This window comes from Antrostomus carolinensis, unplaced genomic scaffold (genome assembly GCF_000700745.2).
Source record: "Antrostomus carolinensis isolate BGI_N321 unplaced genomic scaffold, ASM70074v2 scaffold11816, whole genome shotgun sequence".
Classification (NCBI taxonomy): Eukaryota; Metazoa; Chordata; class Aves; order Caprimulgiformes; family Caprimulgidae; genus Antrostomus; species Antrostomus carolinensis.
In genome coordinates this window covers 552-16,314 of record NW_010321186.1, presented here as the reverse complement: position 1 = coordinate 16,314, position 15,763 = coordinate 552, and the positions used below count along the sequence as shown (strand labels likewise).

The following is a 15,763-nucleotide window of genomic DNA, read 5'->3' as shown; positions in this document are numbered from 1 at the left end:
ATTCTCTCCTCAGTTCCCTGGGTGAGGGGGGAAGGGGTCTGGGAGGGGGCAAGGCAGGGTGGTGCTGCGAGTGGTCGTGTCTTGTTTGGCTGTTGGCTAAGTTAAACTATCACAATTTGATATCCCTTTAGAAGTACATCCAAAGGGAATTGCCAGATGCCCCTTATCAAGTGTTTCTATGCTTCTCTCTCACAACAGGGTGACTTCTGCACTGTGATAACTTTGTGTAAAATAAACAAAGCAAGCTAACTGTAACTGGAGAGTCTAGCATTGCTAAACCCAGGATTTTTGAAAGACACCCTTGCAGTCCAGAGTACCTTAGCTTCCATTTATCAGCTTGTGTTTGTACGTGCCCATGCTTCAGAGAATGTTTAACCAAGGAAGAAACTGCCCCTCATCCCCGTCCCCAGTAACTGAATGCAAGAATCCATCATTTTAGTATAAACTTTATTTGTGCATGTGAAAAAGACTTTGCCTTTCTTGTCAGGCACAGGGAGAGCAAAGAAGGGGAGAAGCTGTCAAATGACTATTCTGGTAAAGGATGAACTGTTTGCAGAGCTTACTTCTGGACTGAGGTTTTTCTTCTAATCAGTGCTTCCTTTGCCACCCATTGCTAAGGTCAAATACAAATAAATGTGTGAGAACAACTTAAAGCAAAGTTGCAGTACAGGTAAACATAACAGAATATCTCAACATTGGTAACAAATATTCCCAGATCAGAGACCAAAGGTTTGTATTACACTTTGAAAGAGATTTTTTGAAATTAAAAACTTCAATCTTGTCTCCAATTCTCTTCCAAACCCTGCTGGGTAGGATCCCACTACCATAATTAGCATCCCTGCCGATGCATTCAGGTATAGATTAGGCTTCCTCATACCTTGGTTTGATTTATCTAGATGTGGGCTGCATTAACTTGGCAAGGTGATTAGAAAAAATTGTGCTATTCTCTGCTTTGAGCTGGGAAGTGCAGGTAGATCCCTCTGCTTTTGGCCAAGTGAATTTCCTTTAAAGGAAAGAAAGCTAAGCTGTTCTAAAAGGCCACAAGAAGTAGACTAGTGATTTCTATCTGTCAGCTTGATAACTCCATTCTCATGTTTCACTGTTTCTTCCTACTTAATCTGTTTCTTATGTTCAAATGTGAAGCTCTTGGTTTGGTCCTAATTTGTGTATGAAAAAAAAATTACTGAACTTCCACTGTGATGCTGATGAAAGCATAACCTAAACCTCCACTGCCCTTTTTCTGTCACTATGTGTTTCAGATTTCTCTCTCTGCTATCCACACTTATCTTTGCAACTTTATGGCACAGTTATTTCCACTAATTCCCTAGTTTCGTCTTCCCACCAAGTATAAAGCAATGAACAGGAGAAATGTTGCTTCAAGCAGCATGCAGCCACTTCTCCTGTTTAGATCCCTTCATTTAGTAAATGTATGCTTAAGCTGAAATACTGCTGAGTTCTCAGAAGTAATTTGTTATTTCATCTTTTTTAGGAGGACTCTCACTTACAGATGGACTGGACAGTGGCAGTTGTACTGCCCTTGGGAGTTCCACCTCCATGGGATTTGGCCTCCTTGGACATCATCTGAGAGGCCTTGGATTCACTGGAGATCCCACTTTTGGTAAAACCTGATGAATTGGCTGAGCCTTTGGCACCTAGAACAGTTACGAAGGAGATATTAATGACTGGAAGGAACCTTATAGGATGATTATAAACTACAAGGTTTTAAAAAAAAATTCAAGGCTAGTGAATGTGTCAAAAGACAAAGAGACTGCTGATTACTTGATGTATTTCATCAGTATACTGCTTTTTAGCTGCCACCTGGGGGAAAGGACATTTGCAATGTTTTGTGAATATGCCCAGAACACAAAGAAAATCTGTGACTCTTGCATAGACTGTTTTTGATAAATCTGGATCTCCAAAACAGTTTCAGCACAGTTCATCTCTGCTGAAATGGCAATTTTCTGAGGATCTGTCCAAGGACTGTGGATCAAACCCCTGCAGGAACTAAGGATTGCTGCAGACCTTACCACTTACTGTTCCAGGTGATGGTTACGATCCTTTCAGTTCCCTTTCCATAGCATAAACCTAAGCATAATAGATACCTGTAGAATTCAAACACAGCAAGCTGTGGTAGCCAGTGGACAATTTCTATGTATGTCTCCATCTCATTACAAATAAGCCCCAAACAACATACTCCATTGCAAACTATTCCTTTCCTGGGAGAGGGGTAAAGCATTAGCAATGACAAATATTAGTGGAAAAGCTTAAAGCATTCCTGGAGGATGCTCAAATATTTTGGTGATGAGCTTGTTATAACATCTTCTGTAAAGTGATATTGAACAATACTCATGCCCTGCTGCAGAATCAGCTGCTCCTTCGAGCGTGTTTGTTCTGGGGGAGGAGGGGTTACAGTCTGAATGAAAAGGTTAAGGAGATGTGTTTGAAGAGCGAGATATTTCAGTGAGCACCTGCGGAAATGAAATCAGGCCCTTTTAGCTCTCAATCAGGCAAAGAATGTGTGGCAAGCTCTCCTGCTGCAGTGAGCCAAAACTCACACCTGCCTTGGCAATGTTACAGAGCTAGCATTTTTGACATGGATCAAAGCTCTTTTGGAGTATCTCCTGTAGGAGTAGATAAGGTTTCCTTGAGTCATGCATGTGTCTCTTCACCAAAACAGTGGTTTTCATCAAAGTCCATAGTTGATACAGTCATTGCAACAATAAAATTAGGTGTTGTTAAATGTTTGCTTCCCTCTCTTCTACAGTTTCTCAGGACATGGAGGAATACGAGTCTTCAGTCCTCTAGTTTAGAAACTGCAACTTTATGCTATCTACAGCATAAAGTGGCATCACCACTGAAGAGTTTGCCACTGGTTAAGGGTGTGTAAAATACTGCTGTATCACCCTCATCTGTAACAGAGGCAAGACTCTGCAGCTGACACTGCTGTATTTCAGTCCTTCTCTCTCCTAACTGTCTGTCATATTCTGTTCCTCTGCTGCTACCATCCCTTAAGCCCTTTGTTATTGAATATTCAATAAACACTGCATTCAGTGACCCAAACTCACTGATCAAACCATACAGAGTAAAAATTTAAAAATGCCTCACAGAAGTCACATGCAGTATCTCTCTCTAAATGACCCTTATTCCCTCACTGTCTAGAGGACCTCACACTACGAATAATATTGGCAGCAATGTATATCATATCTTAAAAAACCCCCCAAAGCCCCACAACGCACTTAACTTCCTCTCAATCAAGTTATCACATTTTTTATTATTAAAAAATGCAACAAATCTGGACCCTTGCCAGCTCACCTGGCCAACTACCCTTTTTAGGGCCAGAAGAGTCAGGTTCAGTTCCATCCCTCAGTAGACTTCCAGCTGCTTACTACAGAAGGAGTAGATTAACGGTTGACCAATATGGCAGAGATCCCCTCCTATAACCAGCCTGCTGGTTAGCACTCTCCTGACACGTGGGTCTGAGACCTCTAAGGCAGAAAGGGTTTTGAAGCCTTTATCTAAGGTGAGTGAGCTAACTACTGTGCTGCTGGGCAAAGCAGGACTATGTGGGGCACTCTCTTCTGTGGAGTTATGCCTGCTGAATCAGGTCACGCAGGCAGGATTGGCAAGGAGAACACTTTGTGCACAAGTCCCACGGGATCTGGGGTTAAATGAGTGCGAAGCTTCTCAGAGTTGTCAGGTCAGAGATTGCTCTGTGCATACAACAGAAAGCAAGCACCTGCAGGGTTAGCTCATGTGAAAGCCAGCTATACCTAATTTTAGTACTTAGATGCCTGCTGTCAAGGATGTGTATGTATTCCCTCATGAATTCCGCTCTTGGACTGCAGCTAATTTCCCTCTGCTATAGCATTTGCATAACGTTTTATGGGTTCTCCCTGTATGGATGTGTATGACTGAAAAGCAAGAAAAATCTGATAATTTACATGAAGTATAGGTACACAGATCATGTTCTTGCATAAGTATATTGTTGCTTCTTGCTACCATGACTTTCCGTATTATTGATGACTCCTAACAGAATGGAGAGGTAGCACAAACTTCAAATAAACCCTATCCTGAATCTCATGAATACCACATATGTATGTGTACATTCATGCATATGTACATACACAGAAAACACCCTTAATAGAATTCCACTCATAACATGCAGTTAAATATAGGCATCTTTTGTCTTCAGTGCAATACAGGAACGTAGAAGAGAAGACATTACTTGCCAAGCTTATTTTCAAGAAAAACAATTGTTTGGCCCTGTGCATTAAACCAGCAAACCACACACAAAATTGCTCATACCCATTCCTTGGAGAGTAGCAGTAGGGCCTCCAGAACGCACACCTCCTCCGGCCGCTTTTGCTTCCTTGGACATCATCGATGAAGCAATGGATCCTTTTTTGATCCCGGATGAAGTGAAACCAGCTTTGCGGACATTTTTGTTGGACATTTCTCTTTCTGATGGTGTGCAACCCACTGAAGCACTGTGAGGCTCAGCCAGTCTTTTTATACAGTCTAGATAACAGCAAAGAAATGAAACTGCTACCACAATCAGAAAGAAAAGAAACTGAAACCTATCCTCATCCAGGAAATGAAACTGAACTCATAAACATGCCTTTCTATTGCTGCTGTCAGGGAGAATAAATCTGCTCTTATGATACTAAACCAAATTAGTAGTGTATGAACCATTGATTCGCAACTGATGCGGCTGAGAACTTTGCTTCTTCATTATTTTGCACTGCACTCCATTGTACTGAATTGCACCTGTAGCAGACAGCCCCTTGTTTAAGAATTAATACAACTCTGAGTAAAGACAACAGACAACAAGGCAACAAAGTGGTGGTCATGCAGAAACTGCAACTTGAGTTGGTTATAGCAGCCAGAGTTCAGCTGTGGTCCAGCTCCCCCCAGAAAACTTGTTGATAGAGAGCTGGAAATCAGAACTCAATTAAAAATGGACAGTTTAAATTAATTTATTTATGGAAGGAACTGTTAGGGGACCTTGCATCATATGAGCAGATTGGTACAGATGTTTTGTTCTTCCTCACACAAATCCTGCTAAAGGAGAGCCTCCATCTTTAATGTCCAGGCCTTTGCAAAAGCCACACACTCCTTTATTGCAGTTTTTTCTTAGCCAGTAGTTTAAATAAGGCTGTTTAAAAATCCATGGCCTCTTCCCTTAGGTAAAGAGGGTCACACTGCCACAGGGATGGCCCTCCAAGTGGAAATATGCAGAATAAAAATAGAGAATTTCCATGGTTGTATAATATCTGTATCTTGTACATGGTGGGTTATAGAACAAAGGATACAAAGTCTGTTCCGCTCTTCTTACATATCTGAGCAGTGGGATATCTGGCCCATGTACCCCTGAGCAGCACTGCTCTTTTAACTCCTTTATTTCATTTATTTTTTCTTTAATTCATGTATGTTAGTTTTCTTTAATTCTAATGTTTGCTATTTTTATTTATATTATATTTTCTACTCTGCTTGCATTAGGGCTTCTGTAATTAGGATGCATCCTTACACATCTTAATGCATCTTAATCCTATAATCCTCATAATTCCTCAAGTTTCTCATTTACCATTTTGAATTACTTAATGACATAAAATATTTGAAGTTGCAGCTTAAATGCAAGTAAAATTCCATATAAGAATATGACAATTAATGCTATAGGCTCTCTTCAAAGTGATAATAAAACCAAAAGTGTCACTTTCTTTGTACATATTGCTACAGATCCTTTCTTGAAAACTGCTAAAATCTTTTGGTGCTTTGTTATAAAATTTATTTAATATTCCAAAGAGCCCATCAGGAAATGATGATAAAGTCCAGCATAAGCCATGGGGAATTAAGGTTTCACAAAGTTGCAAAGACTCTATATGTGATGACCTTTTACTCAATCCTAAAACACAGTTCACAATGGATACACACAAAGTTGTTTCACTAAAAATAGTTCAGAATAGATAAAAGTTCTATCTCAAGCAAAGTGCCTCAAGGCAATTTATGACTGGCAGAGACATCAGTGAATAAGCAGGGAAATGAGAATTTAATATTAATAAAACAAGGTGAAGAAACTCAGTGTCATAAGGAGAGGGAAGCCATCAAACAGATTCAAGGGAAGTCTGTGTTTACAGGTGTGCCATGGACCTAGTCAGCAAGGAGGTGGCTCTAAAATCTGCTCTGTGGTTGCAGTGAGTTGTAAGAACATGTGAGAAGGCATCAATGGCATGGTACTAAAACCAGCTGAGCTGTGCCTACCTTCATGCTCTTGTTAGCATAGTGGTGCAGCAAATGTAAGTTATGGAGCAGTTCTGACCTGGAAGGGGTTTGCTTTTACTTGTCTTCAGCTTATTATGAAAATCTGGGACAATCTCTTGTATGAAAATGAATGAAAACAAGGTCAAGTCTGTGTCAGGGCTGACTCTGCTATTAGGTCTTAACAGCCCTGTCCAGACTGCTCTGGGCCTTCAGTCTCTGCCTGAGCGATGCTGTAGGTGCACCCATCTGCAGCTCCATCACAGCCATACCTCATTGGTCCAGACTGAGCTGCAGCCTGTCTTCATGGCTTGACCTTGGACCTGTCTGGTTAGCAAGGACAGACTTGCCCAACAGTCCCTGGGCTGTGACTGACCCTGGCCACCATCACCAGACCTGAACCTGATTTGTTGACTCATGTTTCTGGCTTGACCTTGGACTTGCCTCATCACTACAAACTTGCCTGATGATTTGTACTCTTTGTCCAACCTGCCTATCATCTCTGGGTCTGCCGTGCTCACTTTGTTTGGGGTCATGGGACAGGGCCTTGCTGTGCCCTGGCAACATGCGACATGACAAACATCACAGTCTACAGTTTAAAAAGACCCAGTGTCGCCGCTGAAGTGGGACTGGGAACAAGAACTCAGTCCCTGAGCCCGCAGCTTCCAGGGGTCCTCACCCTCCTCTGATTCATCCAGAAGGACGTGCTTCTGCTCTCACCATCTAGATGTTTTTCTAGATGGTCCCCTATTTTTTTTTTGCTTTGTTTTACTGGTATTTCCGGTTAGAAAGTATAACTTCCAATATGTTAGGCAAGAGTAGTTGATTTCCAACCGAGTTTGAAGGGAGCCTGGCACGGAAGCACTAAGGCCGTTGTAAGCTTCTGTGGACTGTTTGCCAAAACTCCAAGTGGTGATAATTTAAAAGCCAAACTGATGCAACTTCTAGTTAAAGTATGGAAGGAAAGAGAAAATAACTCATCTGTATCACCTGACATTAAAACAGTAAATTGGTTCTAGGGGAGTATCTGAGTAATTTCCTCACTCCAGAAGCTAAAAGTCTGAGGAGAGGAGGTGGGTGGTGTGAGCTGACCTGAAAAGTATCCAGTGGCAATTCTAAGCCTCAGAGAACAGAGAGCCAAAGCCATGAATACCAAGAATACAACTGCCTTTATTTTCAGCGTCACTACAGTTTCAGCAGCCTCAGTAGTCTTAGGTGCTAAATCATTTATACATGTAGCTAATATAGTTTGGAGTTTAACTCTGAGTTTCAGGTTCAAATGGAATCCTTAAGTGCCAAAAATCATGTGCTGTCTCAACTGTGTGCTCTTTGAAAGGACCTGGAAAACCAGAGGCTTCGTTGGAGGTACTCTGAAAATTTGAGCTGTGGGCATCCTTCCTTTCCTCAGTTAAAAAAAGAAAAGGAAAAGGAAAAGGAAAAGGAAAAAGAAAAGGAAAAAGAAAAAGAAAAAGAAAAGGAAAAAGAAAAAGAAAAAGAAAAAGAAAAGGAAAAAGAAAAAGAAAAAGAAAAAGAAAAAGAAAAAGAAAAAGAAAAAGAAAAAGAAAAAGGAAAAGAAAAAGGAAAAGGAAAAGGAAAAGAAAAAGAAAAAGAAAAAGAAAAAAAAGAGCATGTTAAGCTGAAAACACCAAACAAACATACACATGTGACACAACCAGATGTGCATGCAACACTTCTATATTTTGCTTGGGAATGAACTTACCCACTTGTGTCTGGGGATATAAACTGCCGTGTTTCTTTGGTATATTTTCCTTGAAGTCGTCACTAGTGTGCCACTTAGAGATATTTTCCTCATAGTGAAGCTGGGCAGCTGATCACAGACATTAATCTCTGTGTAGCCTGCTTTTGGTAGTCACCTTTTTTATTCCAATTCAATGAAGTTACTTTTTCATAAACATTTTCCCATAAACCTCTGTTTCAAAAGAGATTATTCAAACAGCTTTTAAACAATTACTCTTTTGAAGGGTCTAATTGAAGGAAAGAAACCTGTAGAGAATCTGACTGAACCAAAGATCTTCACCATCCAAGATTATCTATCTGTCACCCTGTGACCTATTTCCTTCACACTACTTTTTAATTTTTGTAGCAATTATAGTGTATATGGATAATACCTATTAGCATATTTATGGTCATTGCTTCATATTTATTGTCTGCACAACTCATTAATCTTCATCTAGTGTGTGAGGCTGACAGCTCAATCTATTTTGCAATCTCTGGGCAGCAGCCATATCCAAAAAGCTTTTGTTTCCCTGTAAATAAACTGTGTTCAGGACCAGAGGACAATGGTACATCATGCAGTGATTGACACAAGCCACGGCTGTTAATCAAAAGTAGATTTTATTACCAGCTGAGTCAAGTGCATTATGGGGCCATTGTTCTAGTGCTGTCAGGGCAAGAGCATACGTAGTCAGTCACCTTCTCAAGATGGGTTGATTGTTCTCCAAGATTAGACAGAGTTGCCTTATTATCCATCCCAGACAACAAGGCATCTCACCCAAACAGACGCCTTTACAGAAACTGCCTGTACATTGAATTGATTTGAATTGCTAATGCATAATCTGTCCAGCACAGATGTGCAATGAATATTTGGATGTTGTTTTGCATGTCAGTTGAGAAGGCTGAATGATGAGGTGATGATCATTCAGTGATGGGTACTGGACATTTGCCAACAATTGAGTTTGAGCACTTTCCCTGACAGTAATCAGATCAGCTTCCAAAACGTCTTTTCTTTAATTCACTGACAATTTATGTTAGAAGATAATGCAACTCTCTCACAGTTAACACAGTTGGCAGCAATTTGCATTTTTTTCATATAATTAAATTTTTCATTTCACCCAAGAAGAAATACATACGAGCCGTGTATAACTGATATACATATTCCAGGACACTTCCAAAGTAACTCCACTTGAATGAGAGGCCATCTAGATGAGTCAAACACATTGAAACTCTCCATAATACAGGTTTCACGAGTTTCATTAGTTAGAAAGCTACATTCACTATGAAAAACCAGTCACCTTGTTATGAAGCTGTATTGGGCACACTCTCCAAAAAAAGCAACTAACACAGTAAGCATTTAACATATGACCATGGTCATGCTTAGAGTAGGTCAGCAAACACTGTTGTGATTTTTAAATTTGCAGTCTCTGTCAGGATTGAAATAGTATAGCACAGAAACAGAAATTAACCCAAGACTGATATTATGACATCAAGGGACTGATATGAGCTCACACAGTGACATCACATAATTTATGTGAATGTGAAAGAGATCTTTATGTAGTCATAAGCACAGAATCATACAAAAATTTAGGTTGGAAGGAAGCTCTGGAGATCATCTGGTCCAGCCTTGTTGCTTGCTCAGAGACACATTTGGTTGAGTTCTAAGTATCTCCAAGGATGGAGATTCCACATCCTCTCTGCACAACTTACTCCAGTATTTGACCATACTTACAGTGATGTGTTTTTCCCTGTATATCTAGTCTCACCTCTGTGCCTGGGAAGATCATGGAGCAGATCCTCCTAGAAGCTATGCTAAGGCACATGGAGGACAGGGTGGTGATTCAAGACAGCCAGCATGGCTTCACCAAGGGCAAGTGCTGCCTGACCAGTCTAGTGGCTTTCTTTGATGCTGTGACTACACCAATGGACAAGGGAAGAGCTATGGATGTCACCTATCTGGACTTCTGTAAGGCCTTTGACACAGTCCCCCACAACATCCTTCTCTCTAAATTTGAGAGAAGGACTTGATAGGTGGACTGTTCAGTGGATGAGGAATTGCTTCCATAGGGTAGTGATCAACAGCTCAATGTTCAGATGGAGATTGGTGACAAGTCCCTCAGTGATCCATCTTGGGACCAATACCATTTAATATCTTAATCAGTGACATAGACAATGGGATTGAGTGCATCCTCAGCAAGTTTGCTGATGACACCAAGCTGAGTGCTGGAGTTGACGTGCCTGAGGGACAGGAAGCCATCCAGAGGGACCTGGACAAGCTTGAGAATGGTCCCATCTGAACCTCATGAGGTTCAACAAGGCCAAGTGCAAGGTCCTGCACCTGGGTCAGGGCCATCTCTGGCTGAGGGATGAAGGCATTGAGAGCAGCCCTGCTGAGAGGGACTTGGGACTACTGGTGGATGAAAAGCTGGACATGAGCCGGCAATGTGTGCTTGCAACCCAGAAGACCAACTGTACCCTGGGCTGCATCAAAAGAAGTGTGTCCAGCAGGTTGAGCGAGGTGATTCTTCCCCTCTGCTCTACTCTGTTGAGACCCCACCTGGAGTATTGTGTTCAGCTCTGGAGTCCTCAGCACAGGAAAGACATGAACCTGCTGGAGCCGGTACAGAGGAGGCCGCAAAAATGATCAGAGGGATGGAACAGCTCTGCTATGAAGAAAGGCTGAGAGAGTTGGGCTTGTTCAGCCTGGAGAAGAGAAGGCTCCCAGGAGACTTTATTGTGGCCTTTCAATACTTGAAGAGGGCCTACAGGAAAGATGGGGACAAATTTTTTAGCAGGGCCTGTAGTGATAGGACAAGGGGTAATGGAATAAAAATAAAAGAGGAGAGATTTAAACTAGATATAAGGAAGACATTTTTTACAATGAGGGTGGTAAAGCACTGGAACAGGTTGCCCAGAGAGGTGGTAGGAGCCCCATCCCTGGAAACATTCAAGCTCAGGTTGGATGGGGCTCTGAGCAACCTGATCTAGTTGAAGAAGTCCGTGCTCATTGCAGGGGGGTTGGGCTAGATGACCTTTAAAGGTCCCTTCCAACCCAAACCATTCTACGATTCTATGATTCACTCAGATCAGGACTCAGCCCTTTGAGAGCAGCACCATAGGAACTGCGAGTAGAAGCACCACTCAGTCATGAAGTCATGTTCCCATTTGTTTTCTGTCTCCAAGGAAGTCTTCATTATTTCATTTGGCTTCCTCATTATCGTTTCATTTCCCACCCTGAGCTATCACATGCTTTTGAGACACTGAAATGAAAGTCTGGGCATCATTCTTAAGGCTGTTAGTTTCTGCTGCAAGGAGAGTGGCACTTGAAAGATGTCATGGAATAGCCAGTGCTTAGTGAAGTAATTTTTTATCCCCAAGATATTTAACACAAGCCATTATTCCTGCACTGAAGGTTCATTTTCTTAGGGATAAAAGTCTTATTTTCCAAAGCTTGGAAAGTTACTTCAGTTGACAAATAAATGTCAACAGTCTGGTCTTTTATTTTTTGAGCCTGAAAAAGGAGGTAAAGATAAAGATGAATTGTTCCCTTATGTATTATTCTGTTAAAGAAACACATAGATAAGTGGTAAAACTGTGTCATCTGCTGAGTAATAGTTCCATTTTATCTTGAGGTTGCAGTCTTCCCATGTACAGTTATATTAACAAAACCTCAGAATACAGAAATACAGACTGTAGGAAGGAAAAGAGTGTTAATCAGTGAATGCAGTCTTCAAGATGTATAGACATGAGGGAAAATTGTAAGTCTTTCTGGAACCTAGGAAGCAGACTCATGAAGGCAATAGACCAAGTATATAAGCCACTAATTGGCTGTACCTCTCCGCAAAGATAATAGAAGGTGTTTGGGGGTTTGTTTTTTTTTTTTGTTTGTTTGTTTGTTTGTTTGTTTTTGGTTGGTTTTTTTCTGAAAATAATGTGGTAAAAACCAAAATAAAAGGCGAAGGAAAGGAATTAATGGTCAAAGTGCTATTTTAACAACACTGAGATCCCACTGCTATTCAAATGTAATCACAATTGCTGGCTTAATAAAGCCATTTCAAAACACACCATCTACAAACATTAAATAAGCATATATAAGCATAGGAATCTTTTCTAGTTCATGGGGGCATCATGGATAAGCCCATGGCACAGTATGTGCTCCAGGGAACCTGATCCAGCAGATGTTCCTAGGGCAGGCCTGGTGGGTCCAGTTCCACGTAGAAGCAGCCAGCAGAGAAGGAAGCTGTGATGCCTCCCATCTACAGCCTGAGTCAGAGGACATGAGCTCACTTGTGGTCTCTGCTATGTCAGTTTTCAGCTGTCTTCCTCATCTCCCATACTGCAGCTTCTGTGTCCAAGGAGTGCACTCTAATCATGGTGACTGTCATCAGCATTTCAGGGTCCAAGGAACCAAAATGAAGTCCTGTTTTCAGAAACGAAAGGGGAAGAACTTGTTAGCAGGACCTTTAGTGATAGGACAATGGGTAATGGTTTTAAATGGAAGGAGGGTAGATTCAGACTAGATTTACAGAAGACATTTTTTACACTGAGGGTGGTGAAACACCGGAACAGGTTGCCCAGAGAGGTGGCGGAAGCTCCATCCCTGGAAACATTCAGGGTCAGGAGCTCTGAGCAGCCTGATCTAGTTGAAGATGTCCCTGCTCACTGCAGGGGAATTTGACTAGATGACCTTCAAAAGACCCTTCCAACCCAAGCCATTCTATGATTCTGTGATTCCAAGTCTTGTTGGAAGATGAAAGCTGAACGCATAGAGCTTAAAACATACAGACCTCTCATTGTCTGTATGTTGAAGGTAATGTTATTTTCCTATTCCCAGGAGATTTCTGATGCCACATGTATTATGCTACACAGGTATTATGGTAATATGCATAGTATAAACATTTAAGGTAGATAGATAAAGAGGTTTCAAATGCTAATATAAGTGAGTATGAAAACATAAGTGGTGGAAGTGCCTTTATGAGTGCTTTGGAAAGCTATTAATGATGAAGTGGCATCTGTTACATGGGCAAGGGGTCTGAACACCAGATGGTCTGATTTACTTCGCAGCTCCAGCTGCAAGACGTGTGGATAGGTTTCAGGCCATGCTTACAATGGACTGAGAGGTTTCCTTGGGAAAGCAGTAAGAGTGGCTGGGTCTTTTAGAGTATTCTAGGCTTTAACAGCCTGTTTCAATGAGGAAAAACCTCTTATTTAATGTTTCTTGGTAAGTTTTTGCATCTGAATGATGTTTGGATTTGGCATTAGTCTTTTTTGTTTTGAGAATGCAGGATACATGTTTATATGACTTACACTGTTATGCTAGAAATTGAGTGCCATCTGATTGAAGGTGGTGAGTCTGCTTACTGCTGTGACAAATAAATGTAATACATCATCTGCGATATTGCAAAGGATAGACAAGAGCAGCATGAGTAAGGATGAAGTACAGTGAGAAAAGCACACAGTGAAAGCCCTCCCTGGGAAGATCATGGACCATGTCCTCTTGGCATACACACCTGAGTATGTGAAGGACGAGAAAGCAATCAGCAATACTCAACACAGATTTGCTATTGTGCATGGCCAACTTGACTGTCCTCTGTGTCAAAATGCCTGGTATCCCAAGTGCTGCAGAAGCTTTCATATCAGAAAGAAAATAAAATTTCTCAGAATAAGCTGTTTGTTAAGAAGTTTGCAACTGTAAACAAAAGAAACAACTTCTTAATTTCTACAGTATTTAGGGAAACATGTCTGCCCAGGAATGCTGGACATTGATAGATGCCTTGAAGCAATAGTACCTTCAAAAATTAGGCAACTTTCCTCAAAACAGTGGTCTGTAAACTTCTGAACATCACCCATTTATGACAACAGAATGCAAGCCTAGAAAAAGGTTCATCAAGTAGATCTGAAGCATTGTGGATAGTTCTTAAATGGGAAAGAAAGTGCTTCTCTATTTATAATGCTAAAGCTGCTGGGCAAGACACAATGGAAGACTTAAATTAAATGTCAATTTGTGAGTTACTAACAATAAATAATGGACAGATTTCTGTTGCTTTTGGTGGCTACTGGATAAACCATTTAGTGCAGGTAGGTTATGCAGTCCTAGATGGATCATTCTGTCCTAGATGGATCATCTATTTGTTTTGTTACTTGGATAAGAGAGCAGACTGGTGTGAGCCTGTGCTGCCTACATCTCAAGGCCTTTATGGTCCCAGACCCTGCCTGTACTGTAAAGTAGTTGGGAACATATTAAACCTTCAAGAGCAATCCTCTCTCATTTCTTCTGCTCATGCAACATAGACCCATCTAGTGCACTAGCCTTCCCTACCTGTCTGCACCATGTGCAAGCTGTGGTGGTGGCAGGGTGCTCTGCAAATGAATGTGCTTTTTGCAGGATGTCTAGCAGGAAGGAATGCTGATCCATGATCCAGTATGGCATTAGCAGACAAAGAGGGGATATGAGATGACTTAGAGACAGCGATGGGATCCATTCACAGTGCCCATGATTTCTTCTTGCAGGAACTAACTGCTACGCCATCCCTTAGGGGACACTGACACTTTCAATATTTGGTTACCCTTCTACATCATGGCACTGAGGCTGCCTGACCCTCTGGGATGTGTAGCCACAGTCAGAGGGTGTTCAGGGGTCTCAGTGAGGCCCTCAACTTCTGCCTGGCAGAACCTAAGACTTAGCTTCAACTTGTTTACTGCAAGAACAAGGTAAATGTCAACAAGCCTTACAACATCCTTAAATGTGCAAACTGTTGTGCCCTTTGTAGTTTCTGCAAAGCCTTGAGGAAACTAGATATGGAGATAACATGACTACTATTTTTAAGGGTGCTGTACATTGTGTGGTTGGCACCAGTGTTTGAAAAAGCATTTATCTGGGGTTTACAAATGCTTTTCCTCCTTTGGCACCACACCTTATTGATTCAGAACTCATTTACTTCAGTCTTATGATATTCCCTCTTTCCTCCACCATTTCTCCTTGTCTCCTAAAGTCCCCAGACAAGTGTGAGGCAGTCATAGGCTGAAGAACTTTTTTTTGTCCCCTCAGTCAGGCCTGCTCTGTAGAACACTTCAATCCTACAAGCAAATTTTTCCTCTCAGGAAGATATTTGCTGTGTGTTGCAGAGGCCTCCCTTGCCAGGGATTCTTCCTTTGTACTGTCCCTGCTCACTGCATATTGCACATCTTTGTGCACTGTGGACCTTTGCTTCACTCCTCAAGGGAGTGCTTGCTCTATTGAGTAGCTGGATGGTGAAGAGGAATTACCAGGAAAAAGGACTGCAGCACAAACACTGGAAGCAGAAGGGGACAATCATACTTTTGCTGTGTAAGGGGCTTAGTACTAATGGTCCCTAGATCTTAGTTTATAGCCTACTTTGAGGAGAAACCTGAAATGCATTAGCACCCACTCTAAAGGTATGTGTGAATTTTGAGACCAGCAGTGAACTGTCCACTGTATTTGTTGAACTGATAATGTAGTACAGATCCAGAAAAGGACGAGCATGTTATTCTGCCATGGTGAGTGTGGGTTATCCCCTCCCACCCCAAGCCTGGAACTAGCAGTGAAGGCTGCTCTGGGAATGGTTCACCCATATGTGCAATCCCAAGGGGTCATACATCTGGAAGGAAGCAAATGAGAGAGTTCCAGGAGGAAATCCAGGCAGAAGCAAAGGGAGGTTCATTAGCAAAAGAGTTCCCGAACTTTGTGTCCAGTTTGCCATTTGTGCATGTCTCCTGAGCCTGCTCTGACAGAGCAAATGGACAGGCTTACCCC

At 41.6% G+C, this 15,763-nt stretch overlaps 1 protein-coding gene across 1 annotated transcript; it reads right to left on the bottom strand.

Annotated features, from left to right (window-relative positions):
* Positions 1 to 584: 584 nt before the first annotated feature.
* Positions 585 to 4,453, bottom strand: LOC104519506 (interferon alpha-inducible protein 6). Its single transcript, XM_010169838.1, has 3 exons — positions 4,306 to 4,453; positions 1,506 to 1,652; positions 585 to 613 (listed from the first exon to the last, which is right to left on the bottom strand). Exons 1-3 carry the CDS (start codon positions 4,451 to 4,453, stop codon positions 585 to 587), a joined length of 324 nt encoding a protein of 107 aa, XP_010168140.1.
* Positions 4,454 to 15,763: the final 11,310 nt, after the last annotated feature.

What these genes read in the sequence shown, in the direction of transcription:
- LOC104519506 (XM_010169838.1), bottom strand. Translation starts at nt 4,453, where the DNA reads ATGTCCAACAAAAATGTCCGCAAAGCTGGTTTCACTTCATCCGGGATC. An exon ending in TGCTACTCTCCAAGGAATGG is followed by an intron (nt 1,653 to 4,305) that starts GTATGAGCAATT and finishes TAACTGTTCTAG; the next exon opens with GTGCCAAAGGCTCAGCCAAT. An exon ending in TGCCACTGTCCAGTCCATCT is followed by an intron (nt 614 to 1,505) that starts GTAAGTGAGAGT and finishes ATTTGACCTTAG; the next exon opens with CAATGGGTGGCAAAGGAAGC.